Below are 18,935 nucleotides of genomic sequence, written 5' to 3' on the forward strand. Positions count from 1 at the left end.
CCACTGCAAGGCATGGTACTTGAACTTGAAGGATGCCTCCTGAGTAGGAAATAATGAATTACCTGGTTTTATAATAGTGCTTAATTTCTATTTTTTTTCCAATGTTATATTCAGGTATTACTTTGTTTTTCCCGGGATACATCTGTGTTGAGTCACTTTGCATTCAACAGTGCCTCGCCACCAAAATCATACATAAGAGGTAAATTTTTAATAATTTTAAGGAAGTATTTAAGACTTACATAATCATGCCAAGAATATTTGTTTTATTTTTGGAGATAGTGGTGTTGCCAAATTATTTTATTATAAATTACTTAAGATTTCTCTCAGATGACCGTAATCGTCCTTTCATACCTCAAATCAGTGCCCAAGTAATTTATCACAAATCACGGGAAAGTGGTTCCCAGAAGCAGCATTTCAAGTTACTTTCTCTGTCTTCCCTGTGTGCTCTACCCTTTATTGTTGTTTTTATGTCATAACTGTTGACTTTTCTTTTTCTTTCTAACTATAAGTTTATAACACAGATTTGCTTTTTCTACTTTTTTTTAACAATCTATACTTCTCTCAGAATGCTCCACCACACTCAAAACTTTGATACAATTTATATGCTTTTAGCTCTCCAATTTCTAGTTTAGTTATTTTTCTCCTCTTTATCACCAGCTGCTTATAAAATATCAATATCCTGCCATCATCTGAAGATACAATTAACTTCAGCTGAATGCCCTTCCCAACTTTTCCTTTTTATTAAATGGTGAACACCCAACACTGAAAGCTCAGACTTCATTGTGTATGGTCATTCTGCCATTTCCATGAAAAAACAAACTGTTTCTCCTGTATCTCTTATGTCTGAACTATCTGCCTGATTCCTCCACCTCTTACCCTAGGAGAGGCCACATAACCTTGTGCTGGATTTCAGCTACCCCTAACGTAAGGTTTTCTTAGGTCCATTGCTTCTAAATTGAATTTATGGAAACCTTTTGTTTGTTTCTTTAAGTCTTCTGCTGAAAAACTGATTGTAAACTTAATTATCTACTGAGCTCACCTCTAAACTCAGCCAGGATTTTAAGGCCTTTGACCAGTTGATACTGTCCTAACCTAACTAACTTTGCTTCCCTGATTATTCCACAATACCCCATATTCATTCTAGCCTCCCTATAGTCCCTGCATGTGGAAGGCTTCCCACTTTCCAACCTTAAAAATCATAGGTCCTTGAAGAACTAGCCAGTACCTCACCATGTCCACCAACCCATCATCCATTTCTCTCTCCTCTGAACTTCTAAACACTTAAAGTCTGTGCTAGAAAAGTTAGCAAATATACCCTAATGTTTCATGTTTAGTCTAGACTATAAACCACATGGTTGAGGGAACATATATATGTTTGCCTCTCAGCACCTAGCCCAGTAATCAATTTTATCTACCTACCTACCTACCTATTCATTATTCCATTCTCTTCTTGCTCACAAGATCAATCCTTTTTGTCTCCACCCTAACCTGAACTGCTCACACTTCTTATTCTTCATTTCATCTCTGTCACCACCCCTAACAAGAATAAAAAGAACTTTTTTTTAACTAAAAATATTACTCTTAGCCCAATATAAAAATACAAGTGACTTTTCAATAAACTCCAAAGTGTTAGAAAAACTGTCAAAGTAAAAGCTATTTAAAGATATTCAGTGGAAGATGGAAAAAACTGAGAACTTTTAAGAGTTTTAAAGGAAAGATACTTTTTAAAACTCGTTAAATATTTGACTATTGTGAATATACTTTACTTTTCTGGGACAATTCTGATTTCAAATATTCAGCCCCATTCTGAAATCATGTGAACTGTTTTGGTATTCAGAAAATATGACCACCAGACAGCTAGTCATTTAATTTTTAACTTTCAGCACATTCCATAAAAGTGTAAACACAGTATTAAAAAGCTTAAGACTTGCTTTAATGAATAGATTAGACTTATTTATAATTAGCAAAACAATTTTATGCGTAATAAATAGGTACTTCTCTTCTTAAGTGCCTAAGGAACTTGAAAGCGTTTGTTCTTTTGGTTGTTTTGTGTCGCTTCCGTTGTGCTTATGTTCATGTTACTTTAATTGATGAAAGGGTTTGCTAATATCAAAAGATTGGCTGGTACATTTTTAAGTTAATTCCATATCACGAAATGACATATCAGTTTATAGTAGTTTTTAAAATTCTGTTGTTAGAACATTCACAAAATAAGTTGATTTTTAAAGATTTATTTACTTAATCATATTGAAATCCTTTATGGTTTTCTCTTATAGGAAAACTAGGACTGGAAGAATATGCTGTCTTTTACCCACCAAATGGTAAGAGTAATGCTATTGCTTCCTCTAGTGGGAAGTGAAAAAATTACAACTTTTATAATCAAAATCTGACTTTCTTATTCTCTCTTTAATGGATAATCATTTATTATCTAAAATAAACCTTCCATAGAATGTATAATTTAATGAAATCTTCCACATTTGTGGTAGGTTTGTGCTAAATTATGCATACTGTCTCTGATTCTCCCTGAGACCAACAGTAAACCTGTGAGAAAGCTGAGTATGCTTCGATCTAAGTCCAAGGCACTTCGTTTTCCTGTGAAGAACACCAGCTAGTCCAACGAGGACCTTCCTTTTGGGTTTGTTGGAGCTGGGCTTTACTCAACTGAGTGGATTATCTTGTATTGCACCTTATTGTTCTCATAATTTGACCAATGTAGTATTTATGAAACAAAAAGATTATTAAAAGGTATCACTGAAATCACCTATTTTGATGTTATAAAGTGATCAAATATATAATGACCTCATTAGATATAAATATTCTTTTGAGATAACTAGACAGGTTTTAAGATATGCTTTTTGGAAAAGCAATATATAGCAGTCCTTATGATAATATTAAGTTGCATCCTGAAGAAGTTCTTTTACTCCAGCAGAGTTAAGAACATGGATTTTTGTAATCCAGCAGACTTGGGTTCAGATCCCAGTTCTGCCAGCTTACCCTATGACCTTAGGTAAGTTACATGACTTCTCTGAACTTCAGGTTCATCATCTGTACCATGTGGATAATAGATGAAATGATATACGGTATATAAAACCACAAAGTGCCTGACGTAGTGAGTGCTCAGAAAATGTAGCTGTTATGAGTGCGTTTAACTTTACTGATCACTATATCTAAAACTCATACATGGCTTTGGCTTTCATGGCGCTGTTCTCTCCGTGTATCTCTCAATATGGAATCTCAGTTTCATGGGCCATCTACCTCTGTCCCTCTTTTAATATCTCACTCTTGTTCTGCTGCTCTTCTCTTCTCTTACTTTTATCTAGGGGCTGCCATTTGCTTTTATGATTCTGTCTATTGTTAATTACTCTAAAATATATCCAGTTCGTACCTCTCCCATAACTACCTCAAGCTTAATATGTCCCAGCCTGAACTCACTGTTTTATCTTCTTATGCCCACCCCCAAAAGAAAAAAGAAGAAACTAAATTAAAAAACAAAAAACAAAAACCCACCTATTTCTCTCTCAGTTAATTGAATTATCATCTTCCTAGTAACTCAAGGCCATCCTAGATTTCTCTCCACCTTGTCCCCAACTAATCTAATAAGTCACCAGGACTTTCCAATTTTATCTTCCAAATACATCTGGAACCCTCTCTTCCATGCCATCCCCGCTGCCTTGTCTGCTTTCAGTTCTTACTATCTCTAGCTTGTTAATTGCAACAACCATCTAACTGGTCCCTCTTCCTACAGTCTTTTCTAGTTTTGCTGTCTTTTACACTGCTCATTTGAGTTATACATCTAAAGTGAAAATCTGCAAATTGCCATTTTTCTCAAAGTGTTCTTAATGGCTTCCCATCTCTTAACAAGTGATATTCAAGCTTCTCAGCATGACATATGAGGACCTCTTGAGTCTGATCCCTATAGTCTACCTCCTAGCTTCATTTCCCACCATTTCCCATCTCATTTTTAATTACAGCAGTATCAAACTATTTATTATTTATACCCACAGCTACATACTCTCACGAAAGCACTATGCTGCTTCCTGTCTCCTCACTTCTCATGTTTCCATGCTTAGAATAGCCCATCTAACCTTTCTTCACGTGGCTGTCATCGAGCTCAGTTTAGGCACGATCCTCTTTCAGGAAGCTTTCCCTGAATCCCCAGGCTAGGCAAAGGGCCTTCCTCTACACTCCCATAGCACCTGGTCTAAACTCTTTGATATCTCTAGCTATATTATCTTGATATTGTTTGTTTATACTTTATCTCCTCCTCTGAATTGCAAGCTTCTTGTAGTTCAGAACTATATCATTCATTTTTGTTGCCTCAGTATCTAGCATGTAATAGGACTGTAATGAATATTTATTTGAACTCAATTGGAGGTTTGTTAATTTTAACTTTATGTATTACCATTGTTACATCTATTATCCCAGAAACTTACTTTTATAGTAACTTTTTATATTTTATCTAAGAAGCAAGAAACAATAACAAAATACCTCTGAATAGCCAAAAGAGTTGTCCATGGACTCAAGTTCTTCTCTCCATCCATAGAAGTGTTTTTTCAACTTAGTTTAGAATATATTAGCTTTTACTTAACACACATGTCTAACAAATTGGTTAACTCTTTTTTATGCCTCCTGCAAAAATAGAAGCATGGAAAAGGCTGATATAGATATGAAAAAATAGCAACAACAGTGAGAAGTAAAAAGGGGACTTCACAAAGGAAAATACAGGAGCTATAAAACAGCGTATTAGACCACTCCAGCAAATCAGTCTGGGGCCATTTTATGTAAAAGCTAGTAACGCTGTGCCCTTTAAGAAGGTATCACTAAGTTGCAGCATATTATAATTTAACATCTTTATAATGAGCTCAACACACCAAAAAAAATCTTGCTATAGTAATAATTGTAACAGTATAGTTATAGCAGCAGCAGCAAACATTTTCCAAGCAGTACTATATCCCAGGCAATGTGTTAAGTATATGACATATATTAATTCATTTAGTCCTTACAAGAACCTATGAGGAAGGTACTAATATTATCCCTATTTACATATAAAGAAACTGAGGCATAGAGTGTTAACCTGCCCAACAGGTGAGTGACAAAGCCAAACTTTGAATCCAAGCTGCCTGGCTTCAGAAGCAACATTCTTATCAGGATGCCCTACTGCCTCAGAAGATGTTGCTGAGCTCATTATAGTGAATTTGGGAAGAAAGGAAAGTAGTTAATGTAATAAAAAGGTAGAGGATGTATATGATAGGTTCTAGAAAGATTTTTGTGTAGAATGAAAACTGTTTAATCCTTAGTGAGATAAGCCCACAGCTGTTCATAAATTTAGTTCTACAGAATCATTTCTCCTCTCAGGTTGTTTTAGAACTTGCCAGAATCAAGGAGGACACTTTTCTCTGGGCAATGATTCTGAAGTTTCAGAACAAGAAGAGACAAAGACCAGTGAATCTACTGTCCCCCGCTTTTTTTTAAGCTCAAGGCAATACTTAGCAGCATTTTTATGTTACCCACCCTGTTTTGAACCTCTGCCAAAGATAGTATTACTTTGAAATCTTGACACCTCTGTCACTACTACCACCAAAACTGTTCTGGCTTTCTTGGTCTCAGGGGACCACACATAGAGGTTAGCCTGCAGTTCACTGACACACTCTCATTCCCTGACTAGGCCAGTGCTTACAGGGGGGCAGAGGTTTTCTCACCACTATCCCCAACATGCCTGTGATTACCTTCCCTGGGAGGGAAATGACAGGCTATGGTGGCATCAGACATTTTGTTCTCTCACATCATTTGAAGAATCACCGATGGACAGATTTCCTCTAGTAGATTCACCAAACAGCTAGTGAGCAAAATTTCTGAACTGAGGGAGACTTCTCAGAAGAATTTTATAAGCTTTTAAAATTTTTTGTTGTTATTCAACACATATAAATTGTCTTTATTCGTTTGATAAATATTTATTTAGCCTAGGTCACTGTTGTAGGAGGGTGATCCACAGTAAATGATACAAATAAAGTACCGGCTGCCAAGGAGCTTACCTTCTAGTAAGGGGAACATAAAATCAATCAATCATCAATCAGTCAACAAAGGATGAATGAATGAAAGTAATTTCAAAGAATGATGAACTTAACAATGAAAGGGAGCAGAAATTGTTGGGATGGGCATAGCCATTTTAGATCAAGTAGTCAGGAAAGTTGCCTCTGAGGAGATGGAATATGAACAGAGACAGACTATGTGGAGTACGCTATGCAATGAAATGGGAGAACATTCCAGAAGAGAGTACACAGCATGTCTGAAGGCAGGAATAAGCTTGATGGTCTGAAGCTCACCAAGATGGCCAGTGTGACTGGCAATAGTGAGCAAAGCATTGACTGATACAAGGTGAGGTAGAAGACGTAGATGGAGCTAGGTCAGTTAGGGAGATAGTTGATTTAAAGTCTTGTCTAGTAAGTCCAATGTCTGGGCTTCCTCAGGGATTTTTTATTAATTTTTTTCCTGTGAATGGGTTATACTTTTTTATTTCTTCACATGCCTAGTAATTGTTTTATTGTTGAAAATGGAATAATTTGAATATTATACTGTGATATCACTGGAAAGGGGAGTCTCTGTGTCCTCCTCCCCAAGAATTCATTGTTGTTGCTTGTTGTGGGTTCTAGGTGTTGTTTAGTGACTTTTCTAAATTATTTTTATAAAGATATTTTATACAGATATTTTTGTAGAGATATTTTTCATCTTGTATGCTCACTGAAGTCTTTATTTTACTAGAGTAACAGTCAGCTAGTGATTTGACAGAGATTTTCTTAAATATCTAGAACCAAAAATAAAAAACACTCTTTCAGTCTTTGCAGATTGGCTGGGTATTGGGGCACTCCTTCAAGGCTTAGCCAGGCCGTTTACAACTCTATGTTAGCCTTCACTTCCTGCTTGCACAGAGCCTAAAAGGCAGTCAGAGGTGGGAGCCTAAGGTCTTCTCGGGTATTTTTTAGATTCCCCTGTATACACAGATGCTTTCCAAAGCCCTCATGCCCCAAGTAGCTCCTTCCCCGCCTCTTTCTTCCCAGGCTTTTCAGTCTGTATACCACCACTCCCATCTTTTATTCCTTCTCCTAGGTGGCTGCAGCTAGTATATATTTCCTTTAAATGCTTTTGACAAATGCCTCTTGGCAGGCCATGTCAGTCCTGAAAAAACTCAGAGATGAGGCAAATAAAATGAAGGCAATCTCCTGAGCCAGTCCCTCAGTTAGCTACTATATAGGTCAAAACACACAACCACAATTTTTTGATACAAGATCCCCCTGGTACCAGCAAGCTGCATCAGGAATGTGAGCCATGGTCTTCATGGCTGCTGCCAAGTTGGAGAGTAGGGTATGGTAGGTGGGCAAATTAAAATGCCATATGCTCTCTTACTAAAATTCTTTCTTCATTAAACATTCCCCTGGTGGTTGTAAGTTTTTATTAAATTACAGAGTTCAAAAAAGTTGATTCTAACAGTTCCTGCCAGCTTAACCATTGCTTTAATGGAGGAATGGAGTTTGGGAGTTTCCTACTCCACTCTTCTCAGTGACATCTCTCCTCCAATTCCTGATTAATGATTTTTTTTTTTCTCCCCCCAAGACAAAGTCTTGCTCTGTTCCCCAGGCTAGAATGCAGTGGCCCGATAATGAACTACTGCAGCCTTGACCTCCTGGGCTTAAGTGATCCTCCCACCTCAGCCTCCCAAGTAGCTGGAACTACAGGCGCACACCACCATGCTTGGCTAATTTTTTTTGTATTTTTCCTATAGACAGGATTTTACCATGTTGCCAGGCTAGTCTTGAACACCTGGTCTCAAGCAATCCGCCCACCTCAGCCTCGTAAGTTTCTGGGATTACAAGCATGAACCACCATGCCCAACCCTGATTAATACTTCTAAACGATCATCCTGTCTACTGTGTAGAATAAAAGTGTCACTAGAATGTAAGCTCCAACAGAACAAGGACCTTAGTAGTTTTGGTGACCAACATATCTAGCACCTAGAATCATGCATGACATAAAGTCTGTGCTCAGTAAACATTATTGAATAAATGAGGGAATAAATAAGAGAATGAACATAGAATACAGAGGAATAAGAGTAGAAGCAAGGAAACCAGACTTGTAGGAAAAATACACATATATCTGACTGACTTAATTACAAGTGATAAACAACCATCATAAATTTGTTAATACCATTTGTTTCCTACATGACAGAAGAAAACAATTGTCAGTGAATATTGGGTAGGGCAGTTTCAGTACTCTAGAGCAGTAATTCTCAACCAGTGGCAATTTTCTCAACACACACACACACACACACACACACACATCAGGAAACATTTGGCAATGTCTGAAGACATTTTTGGTTGTCAGCCAGGGGAGAGGGATGCTGATAAACATCCTACAGTACACTGGACAGCCTCTTACAACGAAGATTAGATAAGGCTCTTAGAAGAAAAATAATCAAAGTACATCATTTTAAATCTTCTTGCAAGTGTCAAATTAATAAATAGCAATGTACTTTGTCATCCATATTAATTAAATAAAATATCTCATATTCTAAAATTCATTTAAGGTATAACTTTAGACTTCAATGAAAACCTCACTGAAATTTTATAGTAAGATTTTCAGATTGATATTTAAATATGGTTATGTTCCGATGTTTTGTGAAATTTTAACTACTGAAATAGAGTAACAAAACCATAATGTGACATTCTAATTCAGAAAAATAATGGAAATAACTAGAAAACAATTTAATCATTGTCCCAATCTCTATTCTTACTGACCTGTAGGCTACATGTGGAATGAGAATAAACAGAGGAAATGATTACTTCAACAAATGAATTAAATAAACTGTACTAAGTAATAATATGCTTTCAGCTGGAGTGAAGTTGAAGTGAATCAGATGGGCGAGTTATGGTACAACGATAAATGCTAAGTATTAATAGAGACAATGAGGAAATGAAGAGAAAATATTTAATAAGTGCAAAGCATGTTAATATTTGGGGTATTTTCTGAGTCATATTTACTATTTTTATCTCGTCTAGTTTAAGATTTATTTTAGTTGACAATGTTTGCCATTCTGAGCTTTGTCAAAGGCCCATAAATCATCACTTTATAAAGTTATTCACATTGAGTGGAATAGGCAGTTAATATTTTAGACTTTCTTCAGATGCATAAGGAAAGGCTAGAATCTGAAAATAATTACTCATAGCAGACTTGTAGAAGAACTCTGAGGCCAGATATGAGATGTGCCCCAAGCATCCTGACGCCTGCTGGAAACATGCTCTTGGGTGGTAGCCAGGTGAATGAAACTTGACCCTTGAAAGGCTGAAGTGATGAGAGGCAAAGGGAAGGATTTCGAAAAACTAGCCAAGAACATAACAACCTCTAAGATTAAAGAAATGTTCTAGGTGGTATGCACCCTACAGTGTTAATGGATTCTTCACTGCTTCTTATGCCTCCGGATTTTGTTTGCCAGAATCTGACTTGTCCTTCAACAAAGCGGACTGTGTAGCCTTTTTTTGGAGCCTTAAGCCCAGGCTAATCTTGGCTAAGCTGAAGTGTGCCTTTATCTGATACTGACAAAAAAAGATTTTCTTAGGTTTAAGCTGATATGTTAATGTGGCACTTTCCCTTCTGAGAGCATAAAATAACTATGGGTTATTGAGCATCCACTGTGGACTGAACACTACACTGGCACACTTTAAATAAATTAACTCCGTTGTGCTTTGTAGTGCAACCCAATGAAGTTGATCTTGTTTATCTCCATTTTCAGAAATGAAAATATGGTTTCAGCAAGGGTTCGTAACTTGCCCAGAGTCACACAGGATTCAAATTCATGTCTGTATGACTTCTTTGGTCATTTGTTCTTTCAACATTGAGTTATCAAAAGCTTTCTGTCCTATATCTTAATTACTTATTTATAAATGAATTTTATATTTTAGTATTTTATTTATAAGCCTTGATTATATTTATAAATGCTCAAATTTCCATCATTAACATTTACTGGGCATCTCACTTACGGAAGACACTGTGCTGGATGCTGAAGATAATACACAGTATGAAATACAGTTCTTTCTTCAAACAGCTTGTATCCTAGCTACTTAAAGAAAAGCTATAGATTTCAGAACTTGGGGGAAATGTAGTAAAAGTGGTTAAACATGACTCATCTTAATACTTGCATCCCTTTTTGCTGCTTCATAGTTCACTAATTAATTTATTGTAAGCTTTCTTATTAAAAGTGCCTTGTCCTGACTAGGGTATTCTTACACTTAGCAGATCCTTAATAAACATTTTTATAAGATGAAAATATTAATAATGTCTTCATTTCTGACTACCTTAGCCACTTGTTGAAATGTTTCCACAGTGCAGTGGCTTAAAAGAGGAAGGCAAAAGTGTTTTTTAAGTAAGGCTGTCAGGTTTTTATATAATAGCAATCTGCTTTGAGATTTAGTATTTAGAAAGATATAATATGTACTTACACTTTTATAAGGCATCAAAATATGCCTTCTATTTATTAACTTATTTTTTTCTCTGAGTTTTTCTTTCACATGTCAACATGTTTATTGTAGAAAAGTTAGAAAAGACAGATAAACTTTGTAATTATTTGTTAAAAGTTTATAATTAGTAAAGGAAATAACATGAAACAGCAGAGGCAGTAGGAAGGTAAAAGAAAAGACAGGCGGAAGAAAAAGAGACTCAACCAAAGAATATAGAGAAAGTCTTGAAGAAGAAATGTTTTTTGAGCTCTCCTTCCAGATGGTCCCTGGAACTGAAGCTGGTGGCTATAGTGTCATTGGGAATATTGACCTTCTAATCTGGTTTTTAATTTTTTTAGTTTCTAGAATGCAAAGGGCCTTTAAATTGTTAAAGAGTCTTACTATTGGCCGGGCACGGTGGTTCACGCCTGTAATCCCAGCACTTTGGGAGGTTGAGGCGGGCAGATCACGAGGTCAGTAGATTGAGACTATCCTAGCTAATATGGTGAAACCCCATCTCTACTAAAAATACAAAAAAAATTAGCCGGGCATGATGGTGGGCACCTGTAGTCCCAGCTACTCAGGAGGCTGAGGCAGGAGAACGGCCTGAACCCGGGAGGCGGAGCTTGAAGTGAGTTGAAATCGTGTCACTGCACTCCAGCCTGGGCGACAGAGCGAGACTCCATCTCAAAAAAAAGAAAAAAAAAAGAGTCTTACTGTTGGAAAGTCTTTATAGGTACTGTTTTCTTCAAGTCTCACAATTTTTTTCGCATTTCCTCTAGACTTAATTGTTAACCTCTAATTTTAGAGTTAGATGATACATCAGAGGCAATCATAGTCCCCTTGTGTGTCAGGCAGGTTACTGAAGCTCAGGAGGTTTGATGATGTTCCTAAGGTTACCCAGCTGGTTTGTGTTAAGCCCACAATTAAACTTTGATCTCCTAACTAGAGACCAATACTTCTCTTGCTGCTTCTGTATCTATGATTTACTCATCTCTTCATTCTGCAAAGATGTATATCATCAACTATGTATGTGGCACCATGAGTTGTATACTCAGATGAATAAAATATATTTCCTATCCTCAGGAACAACCTGTTAAACAGCTAATTATAACACAAAACATAGTGAAATCATAGGGTTGGAAATATGAGCTAAGTGCCATGAGAATGCAGAAGAATGAGCATTTAATTATGATTAAGAGATCAGGAAATGTTTGTCTGAGGTTATAACTGACCTTAGTAAGGTTTTGATGGCTAAATAGAATAAAAAATTATCAAGTTCAGAGTTATCAAACTGTAGGGATACTGGTGACGATAAATAATCTAGTGTGACTATACCACAGAGTATATGGAGTTAGGATAGTATGCCAAGGGGGAGGCAGATGTAGCTCAGGTTGCAGGACATAATCATGAATGTTTAAGGCCAGATCAAAGGTCTTGAATTTTATTGTGTATACACTTAGCCTATATTACAAGGCTAGAGTGTGAGCTCTATAAATACAGGGACAATGTCATATTTATTTTAATATCTCCAGAGGCTACAGAGTAGGTTTTTAAATATTTGTTAATTAGATGAGTAGGAGCTCAGCAAATATTTGGTAGATGGATAAATAGTGGAAAATCCTCAGTGGAGGTAGAGAACTCCTTCATGGTCTCATTAATATTTTTGAAAGATAACTTGAGCTCTCTAATTTCAACAACTAGTTAGAGAACTGAGAGTTTGGAGGAAAGGATACCAATTAGGAGACTCTTACAGAACCATAGGTAAGAGTTTATTAGGGACAGAATTCTGATCATGGCAGTAGGGAAGGAAATAAAAGGTTAAAAAAAGGGACAGAATTCTGATCATGGCAGTAGGGAAGGAAATAAAAGGTTAAAAAATGATAGAGGTAGACTCCCTACAGATGCATATATTCATTCTGCAAGCATTTAATGAGTACCTGTTATATTCTGGGCACTGTGCTTTGTCTCTGGATATAGAGATACATAAATAAAAAACAGTTCCTATGCTCAAAGGATTTATTCTACTGGGAGAGAAAAAAATAAAAAACTATTAAAAGACAGTAAGATAGGGAAAGGAATGCAATTCTTAAGTACTGACTTTGTATCAAATATTGTGCTAATCATATTGCATATATTATAATATTTAATCCTCACCACCTCATTGGTATTGTTCCCACTTGATTGTTGAAGGCAAGTTTCTCTCCAACCTTTGCAGGGCCCAGAGCAGAAGAACGAATAGAGGTCCACCTACCATAGGTCAAAATATTTAAAAGTTATAAATTAGACTCATAAACTGATAAAGTCTACGCTATTTTCTTTCCTTGACACATATACTTTGATAACAGTCTGGAAGGCCAGGTTTGAATTCAGAATTATCAGACTCTTCATCCTTCCCTAGCCTGTGGTATCCCCACCCACTTCTCACCTACGGCTCCACTTCACACCTTGGACAGGCTTCATGGACAGAAGCCTGGTCCAACCTCTGTTCACAGTTTCCACAAATAGCCAGCCTTTGGCCACCTCTCTGTCCTGAGGTATACAGGTGTATCAGGAGGTGTATACCTTCTCTTCTCTTCTCTTCCCCACCAAAGAGAACATGCAGGCCCTGGAAGCTGTCTTAGGAGCCTTTGGGCTCAGAATTTCAGAGTCTTGGGTACCTCGGATGTGGTCTGGAAGGAGAAACATTGGCTCTGGGTAAGGAGTACAGCCGGAGGAGGGTCACAGAGCCCTCAGCTCAAGCCCCTGTGCCTTAGTCTAAAAGCAGCTTTGGATGAGGAAGCAGGTTAAGTAACGTACATAAGCGTACACAGGTAGAAAGTGCTGGAGTCAGAATTGCACAGTGTGAAGGAGTAGTACCTCAATCAATGAGGGCAAATCAACTGAAAGAAGAGGACCGATTAATGAATTGCTTAGGGGGAGGGATCAAGGCTATCAGGGAGATCTTTCTAGGAAGATTATTGTTTAAAATTATGAACGAGTAGGGCAGGGCCAGGGCCAGAGGTAGAGGAGAACATTGCCTACAGCCCTTGTCTTGCACCCAGAGGCTGAAGGGGTGGCGATCAATTTGGAGGGATTAGAGCAGTGCTTGTGGGGTACAGAGGAGGAATGAAGACTGAAGAGTTAAGTGGTCATTATCCAAAAGAGACAGGAGAGGTACGTAATCACATTTAGGTATAAGGGCTAAGGGAGAACTAGAGAGCAAAAATGACTCAAAAGTTTCTTCCCTGAATGACTAGGGAGGTGGTGAGTCATTTACAAAAATAGAGACCAGAAGGAGCCTGAGGATACTAGGCTTTTAAGGTTGGTATTATGCATTAATAATGAGAATACTGGTAGAGCGAGAGAGAAAACAAGTATACAGAGTCTCAGAGCTATATCGAAGGAGTGCGCAGAAGAGAGAACTGCCAGAAACAAAACAAACACTCACAAAAAACTGAGCAGCAAAAGTTTCTGTGGGACAAGAAGCCCAATCTGCATCGTGTCATCAATGCCATGGTAGACTCAAGTTTGACTGTGAGGCCATTAAGTACAACATACAAAGAAGGGAAACCCCTGGATTTGGCAATCAGAAGTTACGTCCGTAGGGATGGGAAACCATTTGTGAGAATTTGAGGATACATAATAAGGAAGTAAAGGAAGTGAATATAGTTTAAAAAAAAATTAAGCCTGGCTTCGAGAAAATGAGCAAGATTAGAGATTTGTTTGATGGGAAAGTAGGGTCCGGGAAAAAAAATTGACTACTTCTTCTTCCTTCTTCTTCCTTCCTTCCTATTTTTTCTTCTTCTTTCTTATTTCTTCTTCTTATTATGTGTAAGAATATTTATAACATCCTTGGCTGAAAGGATGCAGTGAAATACGAAAGACTAAAGATATGATTACTTTGATAAGATACACCCACTCCTTGCTTCTACTCTGCTTTGTTAGAGGAGTAAAGAGCAGATCCCACCACTATCCAGCTGAAGACCAGTTGCCCTTAGTAAAGGTAACCCTGTTTATGACAATCATCACATGAAGCTAGGGCTTCCACGTCACCCTTGTCAGATGATTCTCACCTCCACAGCTTCAGGGCTCTTTATCAGTAAGTCCTCCTCCACCCTAGCCTGGCCTTGTCCTCCTTCTCTCCATTATTTTTCTTCATAGCACTTATTACTACCTGACATGTATTCACTTATTTTTATTATGATTGTTTTGTCCCTAATCAAATGGCAGCTACAGTTCTTAGAACAGTGTCTGGCACATCACAGGGACACAGCACATATATGTGGAATGATGCACATGCAGCAAGGGGGAAGGGATGGTTGATGGGGCAGGAGTCCACAGCAGTGTTTGGCAGACTTTTCATTTAACCAGCCAGATGGTAAATATTTCATGTTTTGCTGGCCATAAACAGTCCATGTCCCATATTATTCTTTGTTGTTTTTGAAGTAATCCTTTAAAATATGTAAAAGCCATTCTTAGCTCACAGGCCACACATAAACAAGCTGCAAACCTGACCGCTCCTTGCCAGTCACTGTGAAAGTCAAGGAAACACGATTGAGAGCACAGGTGAAGATGTTGGGTGAAAAAGAAAAAGGATACATCCTCCTCTGGGCTGTAAGTGAGAAAACAGATGAAATATGAAGAACAGACAAAGGAAGGAGTTCATGTCAATGGCATCAGCCTCCTAGTGAGGAGAAAGTGAAGTCTACAATTAAGTGTTAAACACTTGAAAAGGGAGGAAATTTTTAAAGAATGTGGTGGCTAATCATAGAGAGGAATAAGAAAATTGATACACAACATAAAATTCAGCAGAAGTTGGAGAACATGAATCTGTGTGCTAGAAGACTAGAGAAAATGTCGATCCTCAGAATTTTAACTTGTGAGCTTAAAGCAGTGCTGCACAAAATTCTGAAGATGGTTGGCCTGGCATACCAGTTCAGAATAATTTGGCTTTTCTCATACTATTTTTGATAAAATGGCTTCTAGAAACAACAAAGAAGTACGAACTAACTTGTAAATGATAACATCAACAATTAACATTTGCTTATTAATAAATAATAGCCTAAGCTCTTTAAATAAATAGTATAGGCCCTAAGCTATTTATTAATGGCTAAGCTACAACTGTTATCTCATTTAATCATATTATGTGAGTTCTGGCGTTATCTCTGATTTACAGATGAGGAAGCTAAAGCTTAGAGAAGTTAAGAGACATATGCAAAGACACACACACACACACTCACACACAAACACACTCTTTAAGTGATAGAACCGGATGAACCCAACCAAGTCTGTCTGACATCCAGTCCATGCCCTTATCGCAACAGGTTGCTGATTAATGCATTGATATCAATATGAAAGGAGTTTCTACTGATAATTCTAGTCTTCACCCCATCATGTTCAGCATTTTTATATTGCTTTTGATGAGGACATAGTATACTTATCAAGTTTTTCAGTTTTGTAGAATCGGGAGAACTAGAGAATGCATTAGATAACAGAATAAGAATTCAGGATTATTATCTCTAACTGGAGTGGTTCACCAAAGAAGAAATGTAATAGAGATAAAAATATAACCCTTTACTGAAGTCCAGGAACAACTGTCCAAGAACACTGTCTTAGCTGTTGGGTGTGTAGGGAGGGAAAATGATTAGAAGTTTTAGTCACCTCACTTTAAGGACTGCAGTGAACTGTAACTGGTTAGAAGAAAATAAAATAGGGAAGCTTTTCAAGACCACCTCATCTCAGGAAAAATTGAAGAAACTAATAAAGTCTTGGAGCAAGAAATCCTGATGGTGATGGGGCAGGAGAGAGAACAGCGTCTTCAAATATTTCTGAACATTTTCACATAGAAGATAAATTAGATTTGTTCTGTGTGACCTTTGTGGTCAGAACTAAGGATACTAAGTAGAAATTTCAGGGAGCCAGAGTTTGGCTCACTATAAGAAAATAGCTCCTTCCAAATTAAACCCATTCAAAATTGTAATGAGTTGCATTGGGAATTAATGCTTCTATCGCTGGACATGTTTTAAACTAAGACTGAACTATCATTTATTAGAACTCACTCTATATGACCGCCAGCACAAAATTTTTGCCTATGAACATGTCAGATGAATAAAGCATTTCTATATTATTTTTCAAAAATGTAACTTAGCAGCTTTCTTCTGTGCTGTGTTTGCAACCTGATTTAGTAGTGTTAGCTATATGGTGGTATATATTACAAAACTTCTGTTTTGAACTAAGCTGTACAAATTCAAATTTTTTACTTGGAATGTGAGAAGACATTTAGCACACCAAGTTAGGTTTTGAGTATTTCTTTGAAAAGGATGTGTACTTTACTTCTGTGTAATTATTGCCAAAGATTATACTGAATTTGTATCGTATTTCTGCCAATATTTCTTCTAAAGCCATTATCCCATGATTAATTTTCAGTTAGTTTACTTAACACCCATAGTGTTTTCTGTAAAGCAAATGTTTTCAAGAAGTGCCTTGAAAAGCTCACTTATCTTTTAGCATATTCGATTCTAATATACATAGTGAAGTTGTTTCAGGAGGGACATAATCTATTGACTTTCTGAGACCATTATAATTAGTTCTTAAACTTAATTCTGTGATCTGTCTCATTATGTTTTTGTCCTGTTGTTTTGTGTGTGTGTATATGTATATGTATGTGTGTATATATACACACACATATGTACACACATATATGTGTATGTACATATGTGTGTATATACACATACACATATGTATATATTATATATGCATACACATGTGTGTATATATGTATACACATATGTGTGTATGTGTATATGTATACACATATGTGTGTATGTGTATATGTATGTACACATATATACACACATATATATACACATATATATATTCAAAGCTTTGATTTCTCAGTATTAATAGGATGTTAACTGGATATATGTTTTAAAGCCTCTAGTTTACTTTTCTGAAGGTATTAAAAATATCTTTTTATTGTTTACTATCACTAAGTCTTTCTGACATTTATGAACAAAGTTGAAACAAAAATAGAAAACCTTTTTATTTTCAGTTTTAATCTTTTAAAGCTTACCTAATAATCAGTAAGCCTACTACTTATTGAAAAGAAATACCTTTTTTTTTTTAGGTGTTATCCCTTTTCACGGATTTTCAATGTATGGTAAGTTGGGCTTTAAAAACATCATAATGTACACAATAAAAACATACAATGTTATCTGTCAATTTAAAAAATAATGACTGACAGATATAATTGTTTTACTATAGTAAAACAATAAAGGAAAAAATAAAGTGAAATGCATGCTAGTTCCCCAAAGGGGCTTAATTTTTTAAAATTATTATTTTTATTACACATTAGAAAATTAAACAAAAAGAACACCACTTTATTTCTAATCAGCCACAAGTTATTATGAACATTTTAAAATGTTGAGTTTAATAGTCCAGGCGTGGTGGCTCACGCTTGTAATCTCAGCATTTTGGGAGGCTGAGATGAGAGGATCACTTGAGGCCAGGAGTTCAAGACCAGCCTGGTTAACATAGCGAGACCTTATCTCTAAAAAATAAAATAAAATGTTGAGTTTAGTATTTTTATATGTCCAATTTTAAAATATTAAAAGTAAGAGGTCATCATAATTGGTTAGGTGGTGATTGCTTGTCAAATTAGAATTAGAACATACTGTGAAAATGGTCCTGTGCTTTACCATTTTTTAGTCCAATGGAAACTAGAGATACACATTAATATTTAGCTCTAATAGGTGTAAAATCAGATTGCTTAAATTCCTAAAGTAATTCTCTTAAGAGTTTTTTGAAAATAATAGGTCAGAAAGAATGCTAAGGAAGGGATAATACTGAGTTTGAGCTCATGATTTCTCCAGGCTACTTATATGCACAGCAACAATTACATCAGAGCATTCAGTCACCTGAGATACACGTGGGAGATGCATGTGCAGGCTTGAGAGCTCTGAGTGTCTCTGAGGCCTCATGTGTCATTAAATGAGGAATGCAAGAAGCTTATGAAGATTAGCAAAAGGAAGAACTCTCTACACCTTAATGCCACTTAATTTTTAAGTTTTCAAGTGTTACGTATAAACTTATTAAAGATTGTTGTACACTTTATTTCTACCCCCTACCTTTAGAATGAACAAAAATACATTAATGTTTTGCCTTTGTACCAAGAATCTGCAATAAACACTTTTTTTTGTAAACATCAGTGTTCAACATCAGATGGTCATGGTGAATGACATAATATAAAACTATCGTTCAATGAAAAAGAGTCAAAGTACCTAGGGACTTTATGCTATGCTTGGTGTTAGTCACAGGCTTGAATTATAGGGTACTCAGCTTTATTCTCTTGGGCAACCAAAATTTCATAACATAATACATAACGTTATAGAGACCTTACAGCATATTTATCTTATATATGTGAAGAATTTAAAATAGAAAACCAAAAAAGATTAATAATATAAATTTTTA

General features: G+C 36.4%; 1 protein-coding gene across 9 annotated transcripts in view; it reads left to right on the plus strand.

Annotated features, from left to right (window-relative positions):
• Nucleotides 1-18,935, plus strand: part of TBC1D19 (TBC1 domain family member 19) — a 207,103-nt gene that overhangs the window by 141,991 nt on the left and 46,177 nt on the right. For 5 of the 9 annotated variants that reach the window (XM_063663584.1, XM_063663585.1, XM_063663588.1 and 2 more), the window contains 4 exons: nucleotides 115-199; nucleotides 2,277-2,321; nucleotides 2,927-3,007; nucleotides 17,593-17,625. In XM_063663584.1, coding sequence (XP_063519654.1) covers nucleotides 115-199; nucleotides 2,277-2,321; nucleotides 2,927-3,007; nucleotides 17,593-17,625 — 244 coding nt within the window. The remainder of the gene's footprint in view (nucleotides 1-114; nucleotides 200-2,276; nucleotides 2,322-2,926; nucleotides 3,008-17,592; nucleotides 17,626-18,935) is intronic. The other 4 variants (XM_063663586.1, XM_054485276.2, XM_063663590.1 and 1 more) reach the window with 1 other exon arrangement.

The sequence above is a fragment of the Pongo pygmaeus genome, chromosome 3, assembly GCF_028885625.2.
Source record: "Pongo pygmaeus isolate AG05252 chromosome 3, NHGRI_mPonPyg2-v2.0_pri, whole genome shotgun sequence".
NCBI classification, from domain to species: domain Eukaryota; kingdom Metazoa; phylum Chordata; class Mammalia; order Primates; family Hominidae; genus Pongo; species Pongo pygmaeus.